This window comes from Choloepus didactylus, chromosome 12 (genome assembly GCF_015220235.1).
Source record: "Choloepus didactylus isolate mChoDid1 chromosome 12, mChoDid1.pri, whole genome shotgun sequence".
NCBI classification, from domain to species: Eukaryota; Metazoa; Chordata; class Mammalia; order Pilosa; family Megalonychidae; genus Choloepus; species Choloepus didactylus.
The window spans coordinates 35,684,971-35,705,878 of record NC_051318.1 but is presented as its reverse complement, the minus strand read 5'-3'; the positions used below and the strand labels follow the sequence as shown (position 1 = coordinate 35,705,878).

At 34.9% G+C, this 20,908-nt stretch overlaps 1 protein-coding gene and 1 pseudogene across 4 annotated transcripts in view; one reads left to right on the top strand and one right to left on the bottom strand.

Moving 5' to 3' along the window:
• Positions 1-20,908, top strand: part of PCCA (propionyl-CoA carboxylase subunit alpha) — a 599,270-nt gene that overhangs the window by 479,933 nt on the left and 98,429 nt on the right. For 3 of the 4 annotated variants that reach the window (XM_037799856.1, XM_037799855.1, XM_037799857.1), the window contains one exon: positions 19,370-19,423. In XM_037799856.1, coding sequence (XP_037655784.1) covers positions 19,370-19,423 — 54 coding nt within the window. Of the gene's footprint in view, positions 1-3,811; positions 3,903-19,369; positions 19,424-20,908 lie in introns of all 4 variants that reach the window. The other variant, XR_005211057.1, reaches the window with a different exon arrangement.
• LOC119507422 lies at positions 2,912-3,234 on the bottom strand (annotated as a pseudogene).

Below are 20,908 nucleotides of genomic sequence, written 5' to 3'. Positions count from 1 at the left end.
GTAGAGTAGGAACATGTTGGAAATAAAGTAGTTATCTTAGGTTAGTTGTCTTTTTCTTACTCCTTTGTTATGGTCTCTTTGAAATGTTCTTTTATTGTATTTTTTTTTTAAGATTATTTTATTTTTTATTTTTTTATTTTTCATATAGTTGACTTAAAAAAAAAAATTTAAAAAAAAACAGGGAAAAACATATGTAGAGCCTCCTTGAGGAGCCTGTGGAGAATGCAGGGGTATTGGCCTACCCCATCTCGATGGTTGCTAATATGACCACGGACATAGGGGACTGGTGGTTTGATGGGTTGAGCCCTCTACCACAGGATTTACCCTTGGGAAGACTGTTGCGGTAAAGGAGAGGCTAGGCCTCCCTATAATTGTGCCTAAGAGCCTCCTCCCGAATGCCTCTTTGTTGCTCAGATGTGGCCCTCTCTCTCTACCTAAGCCAACTTGAAAGGTGAAATCACTGCCCTCCCCACTACGTGGGATCAGACACCCAGGGGAGTGAGTCTTCCTGGCAACGTGGAATATGACTCCCAGGAGGAATGTAGACCCGGAATCGTGGGATGGAGAACATCTTCTTGACCAAAAGGGGGATGTGAAAGGAAATGAAATAAGCTTCAGTGGCAGAGAGATTCCAAAAGGAGCCGAGAGGTTACTCTGGTGGGCACTCTTACGCACAATTTAGACAACCCTTTTTAAGTTCTGAAGAATTGGGGTAGCTGGTGGCAGATACCTGAAACTATCAAACTCCAACCCAGAACCCATGAATCTTGAAGACAATTGTATAAAAATGTAGCTTATGAGGGGTGACAATGGGATTGGGAAAGCCATAAGGACCACACTCCGCTTTGTCTAGTTTATGGATGGATGAGTAGAAAAATAGGGGAAGGAAACAAACAAACAAACAGACAAAGGTACCCAGTGTTCTTTTTTACTTTAATTGCTCTTTTTCACTTTAATTATTATTCTTGTTATTTTTGTGTGTGTGCTAATGAAGGTGTCAGGGATTGATTTAGGTGATGAATGTACAACTATGTAATGGTACTGTGAACAAATGAATGTATGATTTGTTTTGTATGACTGCGTGGTATGTGAATATATCTCAATAAAATGAAGATTTACAAAAAAAAAAAAGGAGAGGTGGAAAATATGGATGGCCCAGTTGCAGAGCTCAGTCTGCAAATTCGAAGTTCAAGAAATACTTGTATAAATAAATAAATAAATAAAAATAAAATGTATGGGAGAGGACCTAGCGAGACAGCAAATAGTGAAGGAGGGATGATAATTTAATAAGAACAGATAAGTTATGGAGGGTAAACTTAATGTTATGGGAATGCTCTGGAACAACTATGGTTTGTTAATTTTTGGGGGTCATGGTAGGAACAAGTTGGCAGCAATTAAGTTATTTTAGAATTTTTTTTTTATTCCTTTGTTCGGTTATGGTTTGTTAATTTTCTTGGGGTATGGTAAGAATATGTTGGAAGCAATGTTGTTATATTTGGCTGTTTTTTCTTATTCCTGTGTTTTGGTTTTGTTTGAAATGTTTGTTTTATTGTTTGCTTTTTAATTTTGTGATAAAATTAATAAAAACAATGAATGTTAACAAAAGCAAATAAGTAAATGAACAATGAGGGATGAAGGGAATGAAATGTTTTTGATGTTTTTTTATTTTAATTTTTATTTTATTTTTTGGAGTAATGAAAATATTCAAAGATTGATTGTGGTGATGAATGCACAACTATATGATACTATGAAGAACTGATTGTACACTTTGGAGGATTTTATGTTATGCGAATATATCTCAATAAAATTGCATTAAAAAAGCTGATAATTCTTTTAGTCTGTACATTACTGTTCCTACTAGGTAATAAGTAATACTCTAAATTTGTTGAGAAAGGGGTGTTAAAAAGTTAAGTTCATTGTAATGTCAAAACCTCCCTCCTGCAGTTCAGTCCATCCTCAGATCAAGAAAACTTTAGAAGATGAGATTGTTGCTGTCTTCTTTCTTGCTTTAGATCTTCTTCCACTGGGTAGCTGCTATATTGGTCTCTCCAGAGTTGTAGTATGGGGAATAGATGAGAGTTACAAGGCAGAACAAAATTGACCAGGATGGATATATCATCTGGCATTTGTGCTTTCTGGGCTTGGCAGATGTTCAAAGTTGGCTGGTATTTTCTAGGACAATTTTGTTAGATTTTTTAGACAAGTAATATTTAGGAATTCCTCACCTGCAGAATCCTTAATGCAGCCTGTGTCTTTTCCAGTTGTGTTCAACCTCCTGATTCTCCAACCCTCTGTGAACTCTGTTTCATGCCTCTAGATGTTCTGTTTGGGAAGGTCCCTCTCAAAATGACCCAGCTTGATTGTCTTCTGCATAGTCCACATCTGGCCTACAGGAAATATTTGCAAATCTTTTTTCTCACCAGACTCTTGTATTGTAAGCTCCTCTTCTTGCTCCATCTTCCTTAGGAGTGTCTTAAAATCCAAGGTTTCTACTGAAAATGAAGTGATTTTTATGATATCTCTTTCACTTAGCTTAAGGTGTGAGAGTAAGCTACTTTCTCTCCTCCCTCTATGGTAGTGTTAAGGAAAAAGTCAACCACAAAGCACAGTGACAACTCTATACCCCAGATTCTAAGAATTTGACTTCTTCTAACTTATTTTTAATTTCCCATATTCTCTTGTGGTGGGAGATGGACAATTGCTGGTTTTCACAGTTTCTTAGAAGTTCTACTAAGAAGCCCATTCTAGCATCTTACTTTAGAATGTGTGGGTACTCAGCACCTGTTTCATTTTATTGCTGAATCCCTGGGACTATGTGAAAAATAACATTTAACATCTTTTTTTTTCCAGTTGAAAAATAAATCTTTATTGTCTTGGAATATGTATTTCAAAAAATCTCCTGCACTAGATTCTATTCTCTCATTTCTCCATCTTCTTCCTCTTCTCCTTTACCTCTAATATAAAGGACATTATTCCGCTTCATAAAACTTCATCCAGATGTCCAGATGATGCCGCATTTATGTATTCTTCTGTATTTGCAAGCTGTGTGTTCACATAGCTATCTACAAATACCCACTCAAGTTTGACCATCCCAGGTTTTCCTGTTAAACCATTCAGGAAAGGTTTGGAATTGAAGGGTAAGCTCTTCAGACTGCAGACAGAGTTTACAGGCCACTCTCCAACATTCCTGCTGCCTTCTGGTGCTTGTGACTGGAGTGGCTCAGCATTTAACATCTTGATCTGATTAGATGATAAAATAATTGGGGAGGCAGCATGCCTGTGCTTTAGGAATTATCTCCTCTATTCACCTTCCAATCCCAGTCAGTTCACCTTTTCTATTCACTTTCCTGATTTTCATTGGTAAAACTCATTAACTTAGTATTATACATTAAATTATTTTAAACTAAAAATAAATTGTGTTTTGGCATGTGCCGTCTTTGGGATAATGAATTTCATAGTTTACTAACTTCTTTTAAATGACCTAAACAGTTGGTTTCCTGATTTATTTGACTTTGAATTTCTACTACCTTGCTGAGTTGCTGGCACATGTAAAGGACTCAGTTATTGGATGGGTGGGTGAGTGGGTTGAGAGGTGGTATGTAAGTGGGTAGGTAGGTGGTTGGATGGATGCATAGAGTCATCTCATGTTTTAGAATTTCAGAAACAAATCTGTCCTATCTATACTTTCACTTTAAGATTTAGATTTATTTCTTCTAAGCCTTCATTAAATTAAGCTATGTTCGTAAGATAGCCTTCTTAGCCATTTTATTGATTCTTTAATTTCTGACCTTCCAACATTTGCAAAATTCAGATTCCATTGGATAGTGTGATCAAGTAATGCAGATGCAGTTCACCATAGTTTCTGTGAAAGCAAAGAGACACAGGAGGACCTTCCCACAAAGGTATTTTTCTTATCAAGTACTTGTCTTCCAGTCAAGTAAGTATTCTTTCCTATTTGCCCCTATTTGCTCTTTGCACCTAACCTATCTAGGGTCAACAAGTACCACCTATTGATAGGTATAGAAAAAGTTCTGCCTTAGGCTATTCTTAGTTCTTTTTGTTTTTTTTCTTAAAGATTTGTGCACACATTGTTCATTTTCTCTTTTACTGTATCACTATTCATTGCTCAGTTAAATCTACTTCATATAGTCTTTTACCCTGATAAATCCACCTCACTAATATAAATCCTTTTCTCTTCAGACTTCAAGAAAATCATACTCTTGGAGAAAATTCTAACTGTTGATAAACTTAAGCGTAGACCTATTGATGCTTCTATCTGTGAAAGGAGGAGGTTATATATTTTGAAATGAAATAACTTTATAATAAATAACCAGGTTCATAAACATTGAAAGATCTTGATATTTAAAGAGCCTCTTTAGAATGTTCATAAGTTTTCATCTATTTCTTTATCCTCTAATAATTGAGAAAACTTCTTTGAATACCACCTTTCAAGAAAAATAAACTGATATTTTACATTTTATTTTTTATGTTGTATATTTACCTGTATTTTCCTACTATTTTCATGGGAAATGTGGAGTACATGGGTAATGATGTTTATTAAATAGGTCTTTATGGTGTGATCTGAAACTCTTAACAATCATTTTTCTTTTTTACGTGTGTGAAATGATATATTTTGATTAACTTAAAAAGTTTTGGAATAAAACAGCACTGTCCAAAAAAAATACAATATGAGTCATGTGTAATTTTAATTTTTTAGTAGCTACATTAAAGAGGTGAAATTAATTTTACTAATACATTTTATTTAACCAGATACATCCAACATGAAGCAATATAAAAAATTTAGTGAGATTCTAGAAATGACACACACGTATGACAGTACAACAATATCTTGAGCTATTAATGATTAAAGTGAAATTGATTAAAGTCTCACCAAAACAATAAAATTGTATTTAACAGAATAATATTTTGTTTTATACAGCAATTAAATGAAAGTTAATGAAAAGTAAATAAAACTGAAAATTTAATTTCTGAATCACGTTAGCCACATTTTAAGTTCTGAGGGGCCACATTTGGCTAGTGGCTATTGGATTGGACAAAATAGAAATAAAACCTTTTGTAAATCAAGGAGTATTTTTAGAAGAAAAAACATACTGACTTTTGAAATGTTCCCCCATGTTTCAACCACAGTTTTGGTTTGATTTTTATAATTTAAAATTAGGGATAGATGAATTTTAATTTAAACAGAAGATAAATTTATTGTCTAGTTGAGAAACTTTTTAAATTTAGAAGTGTAACAAAAATTAGAATTATTTCTTAGAAGTAGAAATTATACCCTTAGGTGTTGAAGCAAAACAAAATATTTGCTGTGTTCTGTATGTGTTGAGATCTCTCTTTGTGCTCTCTTCCTATACACTAGCACCTTTGCAGTGTGGGACATACTGGATGAAAAGAACTTTTTTTATTACTGTGTTAATACTCCATTCTTGTGAAGTTTTGCTTTGTTTTGTTTTGTTTTTTACCATGAAAGAAACTTCTTCACTTTTATGTTGAACAACTCTAATAGTTTTCCATTTCTTATAGTGTAATTTGTTTGCTGGGGTTTAATATATTTTTTCTTGTTAGCATTTTACATGCTAGATTTTCATTTTGCATAGTCATGTTGTTTGAACATTTGCAAGCAGAGCAGACTAACTGCTATTGGCCTGTTTCTTTGTGTGGCGTGATTTCTTCTATCCACCTGCTCACAGCAGGTTTTCTACAGGCCTGAAGAGTAACTAAATACTTTTGAAAATATCTTGAGATCCTGCTAACAATTTCTGCATTTGTGCGATGTGAAGCTATTCATGGTATACCTTTGAAGGCTTTTCTCTTTTTATTTTTCATATTCTTACTTAAATATTTTCAATAGAAGATAAATTTATTATAAATAACAGTACAAAGCTGGTTGCAGCATGACTGCATTCTTTATTGAATAGGTCATTGATAGTCAACTAAGTGGAACTAATTTTCTATGTTGAAGCAGACAAATTTGGAATAGTGTCACATGAATCTCATGTTATTTAGTACAGAATACCAGATTAAGTGGATTACTTATAAATTGATTGCAGTATTAAATAAATTACCTAAGATGATAACATGTTCAGTGGGCCTATGAAATATAGAATATTATATGAGCACATAAATATTATGGGGAAAAGTATTATTATAGTGTTTGCAGATTGCATAACTATGTGATGTATTTAAAAATGCTATAGACACAGAATTTGGATGGATTGTTTTGACTTAACTTTAATTTTCTGTTTTTGAAGAAAACAGATTTTTCATCCTCAGAGGAAAGAAAGTTGAATTTAAGTTATTTTTTTCTTCAGTTTTTTAGATTAAAATAGCTTTCACAACTTTAGTTTTAATCCTAACAAATTGTAAAGATATTTGAATACTTCAGCTAAAAGATTTCTTTATCATTACCTTTAATTATGAGAAATGGCTTACAATTTTGCTTATGCTTTACCAGTACAAAAATAAGTGGATTTGGAAATAATCATCTTATGTTTTTGGTCCTAAAATAAATGTTTTCCATGTCTTTAAAATGTTTCTCTCTATCCCTACAGCCTTAGAAATATTTAGTTATTATTTTGTACTATATGCATATGATTATTTTAGAGTCATCAAATACAATATGAAACCATTTATTTAGGATGTATGGGAAATATAAATATATAATTTAGAATCAGCAGAGATAGATATTTTTTTCCATAAAGAAGTAGGAAATAAAAGAATAATTATTAACCATCTCCTTTTCCCATTCTGAAAACATCAATTATAGTTACATGTCTTAGAAACAAGCCCACCAGTAGAACAAAAAGAACTCCTTTCACTATGCGTCAAAAAATTTAATCACTATATAACGGCTGAGATTTATTTACAGTTACAATTTTAAATACTAAATTTAATGACAATCTATCTGCTTTTGGAATGAAGTCCTCGAAGCTTAGCAGTCTTCTAGGTCATTAGTGGCATATATTTTAGAATTTGGGGTTACTTTTTAAAATATAATGGGAAAATGTCTTCCTACCTGCCCCCCCAACCACATACACACACACACACACACACACATAATTTTTATCCCTTACTGTCTGTTAGAGAATTAAATTTTAGTGGCTGCCAGAAGAGAAATTTGAGTAATATAAACACTGATTGTAGTAAATATGGAAAATAATACAGGCAGCTGCACTGGAGACCAAAAAGACAAATCCCATATTAATGGTCTTTAAAACATATTATCAAGTTGAAAATCAGTGAGGGGGTAAAGAAAAACATTACTATTTCTTCCTCTTACTGTTCAGTGAGATTACTTTTAAAGGCGAAATTGTCTCTGGTTTTAATTGCCTATGAAGATGTTTTTTGAACATTTGATTTTTTGAATGTTCCTGCTTTCCTGAGAATGAGTAATATGCTAATTTTGTATAAATTTGACTCTAACTTATGTTGAAATCATTTTAACAAAGTCTTCTAAAATATTCTTTTCTGAAATGAAAAAAAATGGAGTATATTTTGTAAATGTTGGGGCAAAATATCAAACTAAGAAAAGAAGAAAATTTTTATCAGTCATGAAGGGTCATTTAAAATAGGAAAAAGGTTAAAATATTTGAAAAATACTTTAATAAGGATAGAATATGTTTCATGGAAATGAAAGTCTTAGTTTTTATTTTATCTTACCTTTTGCTGTTAGCTTATCATGTGGTTAGTTCATATTTGTTTTGGCATACATAGCCTCATTGTAGGCAGTGGTACTTTGTTCTTTGTGGATACTAAAACCTGATTGTCTTTATCCTAGACTGTGGGAAAAGTGTATATTCCTGTTTCCTGTATAGAGGCAAATTCCAGTTTTGAATGAAATTTTATTTCCCTATTTTCTATAGCATTAGTCCTTATTGTTGAGATATGTCTGGTTTGGGCACAATATTCTTTGGTTTTGTATTTTTAATGGAAGTGTACAGATTGTCGTAAAGTAAAAAGATAAAAGAGTACAGTCATCATATATGTAATTGTGACCGCTTTATATTGAACACAAAGTTAATGGCAACTTATTGGTACTTATTTCTATGGTTCATATAGTCATTGATGTAACTTGTGCCTTTTAACATATTGCAGATTATTTGCATTCACCTGTGGATGAGTCCAACCCTCTCATCATAAGGAAGTAACTATTATTATTAGTAGTAGTAGTATCGCTTGAGTAGAAGGTACTTTATACTTACTGAATGCCAAGTATGATCTAGGCAGTTTTCTAGACTCTAGGGGTGTACATCAGTGAGAAGGTGTATATTCTGCTAGGGGGTAGGTACCTACCAAACATTTAAACACATAAATAAGATAGTTTTAGTACTAAGAAGTTTTATGAAGTATGCAATTATAGAATGGTTGATAGAAAGTGACTTAGAGGGAGTAACTTTGACTAGGGTAGTTTGCTGCATAGCTAACACTGAATTGAGATATATGATGACAAGTGAGCAGCCAAGCAAAAATCAGGGGGAAGACGGTCCCAGGTACAAAGAATGGCAAGTGCAAAGGCACTGAGACAAAAACAATCTAGATATGTGTGAAAGTCACAAGGAAGGCCAGTATCTTGAGTATGTTTAAGATGAGAGAGGGAATGAAAAGATAGACAGGGACCAGACCATATATGGTTTCTTTAGGCCAAAGAATTTGGATTTTATTTGAAACACATTGTGAAGCTTTTGGAGAGTTTTGAATAGGAGATAATATGATGTGATTTGCAATCACTGTTGTGATCAGAGAAGACCAGTGATGGGGTGGTGGTTTGAAGCTGAATGTACCCCAGAAAAACATGTTCTTGAAGTTAATCCATTTCTTTAAGTGTGGATGCATTGTAAGTAAGACTTTTTTAGGAGGCTACTTTGGCTAAGGTGTGACCCACCTCATTCAGGATGGGTCATAATCCTCTTACTGGAGTCCTTTATAAATGGATTTAGAAGTTTAATTAGATTCAGGTGCCATTTTTTTTTTTTTTTTTTTTTTCTTTACAAGACTGCATTATAAATGGTGTGGTGTGCATCCATTAAGAGGCACATAAGGTCTGATTGTCTCTCTTTTGATTATGTTGGTGGCCAATGATACTTAAGCCTAGGTCAATACATTCATTAAGGTTTACAGAATGATGAAATTTCTAATTTCAAAAATTGTTATGAGTTACAGTTCCAGTTTCAGTTCTTTCCTTGTTATGCAATATAAGGTATTTACAGAAAGGTGAAGACTTTCAAGGCACAATTCAATGAGCAGCCTTAGAGCAAATCCCAAAAGATGCTGTAGGCTACAGTTCCACCATGTCATTTACCTCCTTTCAGCCATTCCAACACCCCAGCATCCAAATACATAATTTTATGTACAGTTTCATTATTCATAGATCTTTGTTAAATCTTATATTGTTTGTTGCTACCCCTTCCTTTCACTTAATCTCCTTCTCCATCTTCAGGGGTGTCTAGGCCGTGAGCACCCTAACTTGTTCACATTGAAAGGGGGTGTTGACAGTATGGGGAAGGGGCTGCATCTGATAGTTGATCTTTAAGAGGCTGTTGCCTCTGGGTTTTAGGACTTGTCTGGTATAGGAGCACTCTGGTAGATTTAAGTTTCTGAAAGATAAAACTAACTGAGTGAATCTTTTACGGAATCTTAGGTAGGAACCTAGGTATTTGGGGACTACTTTTGGTAAGGGCATGGCATATTGTGGCCATTTGGGATGTCTAACTAGAGCTTGCATAAGAGAAACTTCCAGGATAGCCTCTCGGTCTATTTGGGATCACTCAGCCACTGTGACCTTAGCTTGTTACCTTTATTTTTCCCCCGTTTGGTCTAATAGGCATTTTCAATCCCTCACTGCCAGGACCAGGCTCATTTCTGGGAATCATGTCCCACGTCTTCAGGGAGATTATTCCCCTAGGAGTCATATCCCTCGTGGGGAGGGGGGGTGGGGAGTGTTAATGAATTTATTTGTCGAATTGGGCTTAGAGAGAGAAAGGCCACATCTGAGCAACAAAAGAGGTTCCATGGAGGTGCCTCTTAGTCGTAATTATAGGAGGGCTTAGCCTCCTATTTACAAAAGCCTAAATTTCACAAGAGTAAACCTCAGGTTGAGGGTTTAGTTAATTAAGTAGTGGGTTCCTAACTTTACTTAGTATATATTCTATCCCAAGATAAACGGTAGGTATATTATCTTCACTTAGTTGTACAGTCATCTTCATGTGCAATTTTAAACAATTATTGTAGCATAGTACATCTCAGAGCTTTTATCAGCTGCTAATTATTCATCCCTGGTATTAGTGTAGAGTTGGTAAGATTTTCGTATTAAATATAGTCATTAATACATAATGAGTAGTTTTTCCATACCACTCTGTTGTTAACCCTCTGCACGAGTGTCATACCTAATAGTTATTTAGGTTTGAGGTGCTATTTTTTGGGTTACATGCCTTTAAATAACCATTTATGAACATGTTTGCCTTCAATGCATCACTGATATTTATATACCTGTTAATGAACCATAGTCACACCTGACCATTCCTGTATGTTGAGATCATCTTCATTATCATGTCTGTACATATTAGATTATCGTTCCCCTTTCACTAGCTTCAGCTATCTCTAGGTCTCCTATATTCTATATTATAAGATACTTATTTTATGTTTTCACGGAGTTCACATTAGTGGTAACATATAATATCTCTCCTTTTGTGTCTGGCTTATTTCACTTGGCATTATGTCTTCAAGGTTCATTCATGTTGTCATATGTCTCACAACATTGTTCCTTCATGCTGCTGCATACTATTCCATCATATGTATATACCACTTTTGTTTATCTACTCGTCTGTTGAAGAACATTTGGATAGTTTCCACCACTTGGCAATTGTGAACAATGCCGCTATGAACATTGGTGTGCAAGTATCTGTGTCACTGCTTTCAGATCTTCTGGGTATGTACCAAGAAGCGAAATTGCTGGATCGGAGGGTAACTCGATACCTAGTTTTCTGACGAACCACCAAACTGTCTTCCAGAGTGGCTGTACCATTTTACAGTCCCACCAGCAATAAATAAGAGTTCCAATTTCTCCACATCCTCTACAGCATTTATAGTTTCCTGTTTGTTTAATGGCAGCCATTCTTATTGTTGTGAGATGGTATCTCATTATGGTCTTGATTTGCATCTCCTTAATAGCTAGTGAAGATGAACATTTTTTTAATTTGTTTTTTAGCCATTTGTATTTCCTCCTCAGAGAAATGTCTTTTCATATCTTTTGCCCATTTTATAATTGGGCTATTTGTACTGTTATCGTTGAGCTGTAGGATCTCTTTATATATGCAAGATATCAGTCTCTTTTCAGATACATGGTTTCCAGGTATTTTCTCCCATTGAGTTGGCTGCCTCTTTACCTTTTTGACAAATTCCTTTGAGGTACAGAAGCTTTTAATTTTGAGGAGTTCCCATTTACCTATTTTTTCTTTCATTGCTTGTGCTGTGGATGTAAGGTCTAAGAAGCGACCCCCTAATATTAGATATTGAAGATGTTTCCCAAATTATCTTCTAGGAGTTTTATGGTACTATCTCTTACATTGAGGTCTTTGATCCACTTTAAGTTAATTTTTGTATAGGGTGTGTGGTAGGGGTCCTCTTTCATTCTTTTGGATATGGATATCCAGTTCTCCCTGCCCCATTTGTTGAAGAGACTCTTATGTCCCAGTTCAGTGGGTTTGGAAGCCTTATAAAAAATTAGTCTGCCATACATCTGGGAGTCTATTTCTGAATTGTCAATTCAATTTCATTGATCAATATGTCTATTTTTGTGCCACTACCATACTGTTTTGACTACGTGGCTTTATAATAAGCTTCAAAGTGAGAAGTATAAATCCTCCCACTTCGTTTTTCTTTTTTAGAATGTTTTAGCCATGTGAGGCCCCTTTCCCTTCCAAATAAATTTGATAACTAGCTTTTCCAGGTCTGCAAAGTAGGTTGTTGGAATTTTGTTTGAAATTGCATTGAATCTATAGTTCAGTTTGTGTAAGATTGGCATCTTAACGATGTTTAGCCTTCCTATCCATGAACACGGAATAGCATTCCATCTCTTTAGGTCCCCTTTTATTTCTTTTTGTAAAGTTATGTAATTTTCTGCATAGAAGTCTTTTACGTCCTTGGTTAAGTTTATTCCTAGGTACTTGATTTTTTTCATTGCTATTATGAATGGAATCTTTTTCTTGAGTGTCTCTTCAGTTAAGTCATTTCTTGTATATAGGAACATTACTGACTTATGTGCATTAATCTTGTATCCTGCCACTTTGCTTAATTTATTTATTAGCTCATGTAGCTGTGTTGTCGATTTCTCAGGGTTTTCCTAATACAATATCGTATCATTTGCAAATAATGGCAGTTTTACTTCTTCTTTTCCAATTTGGATGCCTTTTATTTCTTTCTCTTTCCTAATTGCTCTGGCAAGACCTTCCAGCACAATGTTGAATAACAGTGGTAACAGCAGACATCCTTGACTCATTCCTGACCTTAGAGGGAAGGCTTTCTGTTTCTCGCCATTGAGTACTATGCTGGCTGTGGGTTTTTCATATGTGCCCATTTATCATATTTAGGAAGTTTCCTTCAGTTCTTATCTTTCGAAGTTTTTATCAAAAAGGATGCTAAATTTTGTCGAATGCTTTTTCAGCACCTATTGAGATGATTATTTGATTTTTCCCTTTTGATTTGTTAATGTATTGTATTATACTGATTGATTTTCTCATGTTGAACCACCCTTGCTTGCCTGGAATGAACCTCACTTGGTCATGGTGTATGATTTTTTATTGTGTCTGTGCCAGTTTGAATGTATTATGTTCCCCAAAATGCCATGTTCTTTAATGCTATCTTGTGGGGGCAGATGTGTTAGTGTTGATTAGGTTGGAATTGTTTGATTGAGTGTTTCTGTGGAGATATGACTCAATCAGCTGTGAGTGAAAAGTTTGATTGGATAATTTCCATGGCAATATGGGCTCCACCCATTCAGTGTGGGTCTGATTTAATCACTTGTGTCCTATAGAAGAGCTCACAAATAGAAGGACCTCAGGGTAGCTGAGAGGGACATTTTGAAGAGCAGCTTAGAGTAACATTTTGAAGAGCAGCTGAGAAAGACATTTTGGAGATGGCCAATGTCAGCAGACTTTTGATAATGGTTCGGAAATGCTAGCCCAGAGTTTGCTCCGGAGAAGGTAAGTGAGGACAAAATGCCCCAAGAGCAACATTTTGAAGAATACACAGGAGCTGAGAGAGTTGCTGGAACACCACCCAAGTTCAGGAGATGCCAGCCACATACCTTCCCAGCTAACAAAGGTTTTCTGGATGCCTTTGGCCTTCCTTTGGTGAAGGTTTACTTGTATTGATGCCTTAATTTGGACATTTTCATGGCCTTCAGATGACAAATTTGTAACCAGATAAACTCCCTTTGAAATAGTTTAAGTAGGATTGGTGTCAGTTCGTTTTGAAAAGTTTGGTAGAATTCCCTGTGAAGCCATGTGGCCCTGGGCTTTTATTTGTAGGAAGCTGTTTGATTAATGATTGAATCTCTTTACTTGTGATTGGTTTCTTGAGGTCTTCTATTTCTTCTCTGATCACTCTAGGTTGTTCTTATGTTTCCAGGAAATTATCTGTTTCCTCTAAATATCTAGTTTGTTGGGGCACAGTTGTTGATACTATCCTCTTATGATTTTTTATATTTCTTTGGGATCTGCAGTAATGTCCCCCTCTAATTTATTATTTCATTTGGGTTTTTTTGTTTGTTTGTTTGTTTTTTACTTTGTCAGTGTAGCTAAGTGTTTGTCAATCTTGTTGATATTCTGCAAAAACCAAGTTTTGGTTTTATTTATTCTCTCTGGTGCCCACTGTGTAGTCACTACTTATTCTTTTGTTGTTTCCCTTGTATGTGGTGAATCTCTTCTCCCTTGCTTCTTTCAGAACTTTCTCCTTCTCTTCAGCATTTGACAATCTGATCAGAATATGTCTCAGAATGGGTTTATTTGGATTTATTCTATTTGGAGTTCTTTGGACATCTGATTTGTATATTTGTTGTTTAGAAGGGTTGGGAAGTTTTCCCCAGTAATGTCTTCAGATACTCTTCCTAGCCCTTTACTCTATTCTTCACCTTCTGGAACACCAGTGATTCTTATATGTGTGCACTTCATATTGTCCATCATTTCTCTGAGATCCATTTCAAATTTTTTTATTTTTTTCACCATTCATTCTTTTGTGCTTTCACTTTCCAACACTCTATCCTTGAGTTTACTGTCTTTTTCCTCTACCTCTTCAAATCTTGGGTTATGTGTATCAAGAATCTTTTCAATTTGATTAACAGTATCTTTTATTTCTGTAAGGTCTGCTATTTTTTATTCACTTTTGAAAATTCTTCTTTATGCTCTTCTAGTGTCTTCTTCATGCCCCTTATGTCCTGAGCCATGATATTGATGTTTGTGCATACTTCTTTGGTTAATTGCTCCAAGTTCTGTGTCTCCTCTGGCTTTTTAATTTGGACGTTTAAGATATCCATATCTCCTGGTTTCTTCAAATGCTTTATGGTTTTTTGTTGTTTTTGGCCTCTTGGCATTTGCTTATGTTGATAGGGTTCTTTTAGGATATGCAGGCTTATTTGAACATTAATCTGTAATTTGGCAGAGCTACAGTTTAGTGGAGTGCATTTCCCCTGACCTGCCAGCAGATGGTGCTCCTGAGCCACCTCTTTACCCTCAAGCCAGTTCTCCCCTACTTTGTCTGTGCACCGAGTGGGGGTTGAAACCATGTTGAGGTCCAGTAAGTGCACCAATTTTCCATGTGCACTGGGGACCACCAGCCCTGTGGATTGGGTGTATGCCCCATGCAGTTTGTCAGGGAGTCCAGTCCAGGACACAGTGGTCCCATCTGTTCCAGGCTGTGGGTAGAGTACTCTAGAGCTGCAGAGCTGCACACTTCACTTTCCAGCTCAAATACCTCACAGTCCCTCTCTGCCGTGTGCCCACGAGTCCCTGTGATTGGAGGAGGGCTCCTGGCACTTCCCAGCCCCTAGACTATGCACAGCATGGGCTTCTGTGAAGGAGGGAAGGGTAGATGCTGTCAGAAGCCCACTGAATTCCGAATTTCCTCAAGGAAGCTCCCGGCCACTGGGCTGTGAAGGGTGTCTCCCATCCAGCTGCACAAGGCATGGAAAGCTACCCTCTTCCATGATCATCGTCTGCTCCAGTGGCCAGACCCTTGCTTGCGGGCTCCTGGCTATGGTTCTGTGCAGGGTTATCACCCACACCAAGTACTGAGGAGGGTGCCTGGAGCATGGAAGGTCATTCCCCTCCTGCTGTCAGTGGGCTCCAGCTGCCCATTCCCCAATGCTGTTCCAGGCCGAAAACTTAACTGTCTCTAAATGCAGCCTCTCGGTTTCTCCAAGTGCACACTCGCCGTGGGTATAGAAGTCCCTTTCCAGCTGGTGGAACCCTGGAACTGCTGTTCTGGAGCTCTTTCTGTCCTTTATTTAGTGTTTTTCATGGAAGAGAATTTTGCTCTGTCTCTCCTAATCTACCGTCTTGGATCCCCACCGTTTCTTATGTTGATATCTCTTGAGACATTCTGGTGGTCTGAAACTTATGCTCTAGTAGATTCCTCAGGAAAGATTCATCAAAATAATAATCTCTAATTCTCTGTAGTTGAAGACCGTTTACTGCCTTTTTTTGAAAGTCAGCTTTCATGTATATAAAACTCTTGACTCATATTTTCTTTTCTTGAGTATATTTAATTTGTAACTTCACTTTCTTTTAGCAGAAAGCTAAAAAGTATGATTAGAGTCTGATGACTGTCTGATTTTCTTTCTCTTATAAATCATTTGCACTTTGTGCCTGGATGACCAAAGGATTTTTGTTTGTTTGTTTGTTTGGAATCCAATAATTTTACTACACTACATCTCAATGTAGATCATTCTAGTTTTCTCAGATACATGATGTGTCCTTTCAAGATGTCGTTTCAAATATATATATTTTTTATTTTAGGGAAGTGTTCTTGAATTGTAATTTTTAGTATTTGTTTATTTCTTTGCTTTTGTATTCTCCAGTGACATGAATTAGTAGTACTGAATCATGTTTTCCTGTCTTTTATGTTTGTCACATCATCTCAAATCCTTTCAGTCTCCTTTTCATTTCTTTTTGATTTTTAAAAATTTTCATATCATCTTCTATTTCTCTTAAGGCATTATCTACTATATTTATTTGGTTGATTGTGGTTTTCTTGTTTATTCACCATTTCTGGAATTGTTTTTTCTCTTTTTTATTTCCTGAGTTTTATCACATCATTTCTGTGGTGATCTGGTTTTTTTTTTGTTTTTTTTTTTAAGATCTTGTATCATATTTTGAATTACAAGATTATGACTTTCATCTGTTTTGTGGGCATGTCTTTTTGACATGCTATGATTTTCTGTAGGTATGTTATACTTCATCTTGTCTTTTTTAAATTATACTTTATATTGCAGTAACTTCATATGGGGTTTGGCCTTGATCATTCTCTAAAATTGCTCAATTTTACTTGAACATGGTTTGATTTTTTTTTTTTAAATAAATAAAAGGTGTGGTTCAGAATAGCATTTTTTCCAGCTTTAACATTCTCTCTTCTGTTGTTTTTGTGAAGTGTTGAAAAATATGATGGCCTTCTGAGACTTCTGGCTCTGTTTTTTTTTTTTTAAACAGCTTTGGTGAGATCCAATTTACAAACCATAAAATACTTTCCCCCATTTTTATCTGTAGTTTCTTTTACATGTCCATAAAGTCCCTGACCTGTTCAGTTTGGATTCTACTTCCAGTAGTTTCTCTTTACTTTGGGGTTCTGGCACCTGAGGGAGTTTTGGCTTGTTTGTTTTGAGGGTTCATAGGGTCCAGACTACTCCAACCCATTCAGACCTTACCACAAACCTGTTCATTCTTCTAATGTTATGGGGTTCTGACATCTGAAGGAATTTGGGCTGGTTGGTTTTGAGGGTTCATAGGGCCCAGACCACTCCAACCCATTCAGACCTTGCCACAAACCTGTGCATTCTTCTGATATTGAATTTGCTAAACCATGCCCAGGTTTAGTTGTTCTCAAATTTCCCTTCTCAGGTTCCCAGTGAGTATCATTGTTATTTTGGGATTGTCAAGTCTCTTCAATACCCTGCTGTGTCTGTATGCTTCTTCCTGTCACTAGTTTTGTTTATGTATTGTCTGTGGGTTTTTGGTTTTGCTAATCTAATTCCCTGTATGTTTTATGGGGGGATTTGAAAAATTAAGAAAGTATGCCCCTCTGCCATCTTCCCAGAATCCAATAGGCAGCCTTTTAAATCAGAAATTTTATCATCCTGAAGAACCAGTACGATTAATTCTGTTACTAATTTAGAGAGATGATTCATTTGCCAATTCTATACTGCTAAATATGGACTATGTCCTATGGCTCTTCTTTCTGTCACAAAATAACTGGGGCAGAAAAATTTAATCATTGATGGGATGAGTCCTTGTCTGATAGTAATAGGGATGCCTTAACTGAGTTTTTTTTCCTACCTACTCTTAAAACCTCAGCAGTGTAGAAGTTAGCATTTTATTGGACTGCATAGCCACAATACAGATTGTTCTGCACTATTCTTTTTCCCTAGTTTCTTGACAATTTTGCTTCTAATTCTCCCTAGCAAAACTTCTGCTAGACAATTGATGATTGAGAGATATATAGGTCACTAGTTTCTTTAATAGTATAGAAAAACCTTAGACTTTTTAGTGAATAGTTACCCTTTTCTCATGTCTGCGGCAGTGACTAATTATTGTTGAAATTAATGAAGTGTAAGAAGCGGTCTTTGTCCTTAAAGAACTCACCATTTAATTGATGAGTTAAGGTAAAGGTAACATGGTAAAGGTATTCCATCCTGCAGTCAAAATATCTGAATCTTGTTGTCCTGCAATGTGGGCAAGTCACTTTTTCTATCTCTGTACCTTAGTTTCCTCATTAGTAAGATAAAGTTAGATTATCTTTCATGTCTGTTTGCCCTAAATTCTAAGTGTCTATGAATGAATCAGGCTTAGTTTTACTGCAGTGTTTGTTTAGCCCTCAGGCCCCCTACCTGACTGATTGTAGTAACATTTTATTGGCCTCCTAGTCCAGTCCCCTTCCCACCCCCCACCATTACTGTATATCCTTGAGTATGCTGGTCAAGTTACTTTTGTGTCAAGTCATTTGGCAGAGGTAGGAATAAACATTTTATTATCATCATGCATTAAACCACTTGCCTTCTTATTGATCTAATCTCCCACAGTCCAGGAATCAGGGGTTCTCAGGTTTACTCTGATCAGAGTTAGTAAACTCCACTTCTTTAAAAGGAATAAAATTAGGATATATCTGTAATACAGTTGAGTAAAGGCCACAAATACTCCCTCTAGGGATACCTCTGGGAACTTAACAACAACAACAAAAATCATAGCTACTTAGAACTGTCTTATTTGTGTATGTAGTCTTTGAAGTCATGGAGTCTTATTACACAGGAAAGGAAAAATTTTGAGGAACAGGTTAGGATTAAATAGAGAAATTTGTAGATGAGAATTAAATAGAGAAATTTGTAGATGAGAATTATCTGAAAAATGTGATGTGTTTCCAGTATTCTATTTAGTCATCTATTTTTAGTAGTGTTATTTATTTTTCACTGAAATTCAAACAAGTAGTTTATGCAGTATTCACTTTGAACCTGTTTTTTATACAGACAAGTATATAACATAGAGGTTCTTTTTTTCAGTACTCTGGAAACAGAACAATTGCATTGTTTTCACTATTTTTTTAAACCAATGACAGTTCTTTTTTTTTTAATAACAACTTTAATGGGATGTAATTTACCTACTATAGAATTCATCCATTTAAAATATAAACTTCAGTAGATTTTATTTTATTCACAGAATTGTACAACCATCACCATAATCAATTTTAGAATATTTTTATCCCCCAAAAAGAAACTCCATGCCTAGGAGTCACCCCTCATTTGCCCTTAACCCTCTTTGCCCCAAGCGGTCACCATCAATCTATACTCTATAGATTTGCCTATTATGGACATTTCCTTTAAGTGGAATTGTACAATATGTGGTTGTTTGTAACTGGCTTTTTTCACTTAGCTTGATGTTTCCAGGTTTTGTCCACGTCGTACCATGTACCAAGTACTTCATTCTTTTTATTGCCAAATAATATTCCATAGTATGGATATATCACATTTTATTAATCCATTCATCGGTTTTGATGGACATTTGGGTTTTTTGGCTATTATGAATAATGATGCTGTGAATTTTCATGTACAAGTTTTTGTGTGGATGCTAATTTATTTTTATATCTCTTTTTTCAGTGTCTTTCTCGAGAAGCAAGTGGAAACATGAACATTCAGTTTCTTGGTACAGTGGTGAGTATGAAAGAATACTTTGTGAATACGCAAAGTATTATTCTCTTAATTTCCAGAGGAAAAAATTTGTTTTAAAAATTGGTTTAATCCCATTTGCTTGAATCTGACTTCATCATGGCTTTATTTTACTGTTAAATTGAGATGTCTTTGTATAAGAAGCAGGTTCTTTAACGTGTGAAAGAAGTTTCCATGGTATAATTATTTTAGTTACTTTATTAGAGAGAAAACAGTTAAAGTTATTTGCAGTTTGGTGACTACTTTGAGTACTTTTTCCTACTGAAGATTTTCTCCCTGTTCTTATGATAATACGAAAATATGGAAGTGCTTTTGAAAATAACAATCTCTATTTGTTTTCCTTAGTTTTCTTTCTAGCTTTCTTTCAAATCCATATTTCTAGTAAAACTGAATCATAATTTTGTATCTTGAGTTTTTTTTCACTTAAGATCTATGAATCATTTTCTGTATTGCTCTAAAATATTTATAAACATCATTTTAATGGAGCTCTATTTAATATTCTCAATAGGTATAACATACTTTACTTATCCATGAATCCCAAATGTTAGGTTTTTAGGTTACCTCTGGGTTTTTGCCATTACAAATGGTGTTCTAGTGAACAACTTCACGTGTTTTGCTTTTTTTGATATTTTGAATTATTTTCATAAGATACATTTCCTCCTAACCAGAGTCAAAGGCCATGAATAATTTTATGGTTTAGTATACGTGTTGCCAGTCATTTCATGTCTTTTTAGAAAACCACCATTTAATGTTTAATTCTAACATTAAAACATGTTAGAATACCAGTTTAGGTGTGCTATCATTGGTATTAGTTAACATTTTCAAAATTTTTTAACTTTATCTGGTGAAAAGAGGTTTTACTTTGTCATTATTAGTTTTACTCATGTTTATACTTGATATTAGTATTAGTTATAATTTTTTAAAACTTGTAACTGGTAATAAAAGGCACCTTATTATTTTGATTTGCATTTCTTTGTTTATTGCTATTATGAATATTTCTCCATGTATTCATTTCCTAGATATAGGTATAGTTTATAATCTGTGAAATGTCTGTTCTTGTCCTTTTGATTCCTTGTTCAAGATGTAGATTCACATGGAATATTTCTCATAGTTCCATGAGTTAATTGAGAATATCAGAGGCCTGTGGAATGGATCAAAAGGAGGCAATTTTGCAGCCACTGAGATAGGAAGGATGTTTATAATAATGTATGTTTACTTTACATTTTATAGTTTATATATAGAGGTGTGTTTATACAGTTTATGTATATAAAGTGTATGTATAATAGTAAAGGCACTTGCCTAATGTCATCTTAAGTGTTGATCCTAAGACTTGTGGTTATTCTTGTTTTTCTGATTAATAAAGTAATACATACTTATTGTAAAAATTAAAATATTATTTAAATGTATAAGAAGTATATGTTCTATCTCCTGGAGATACTTAAGTTATTAACAGTAGATTATATTCTTCCA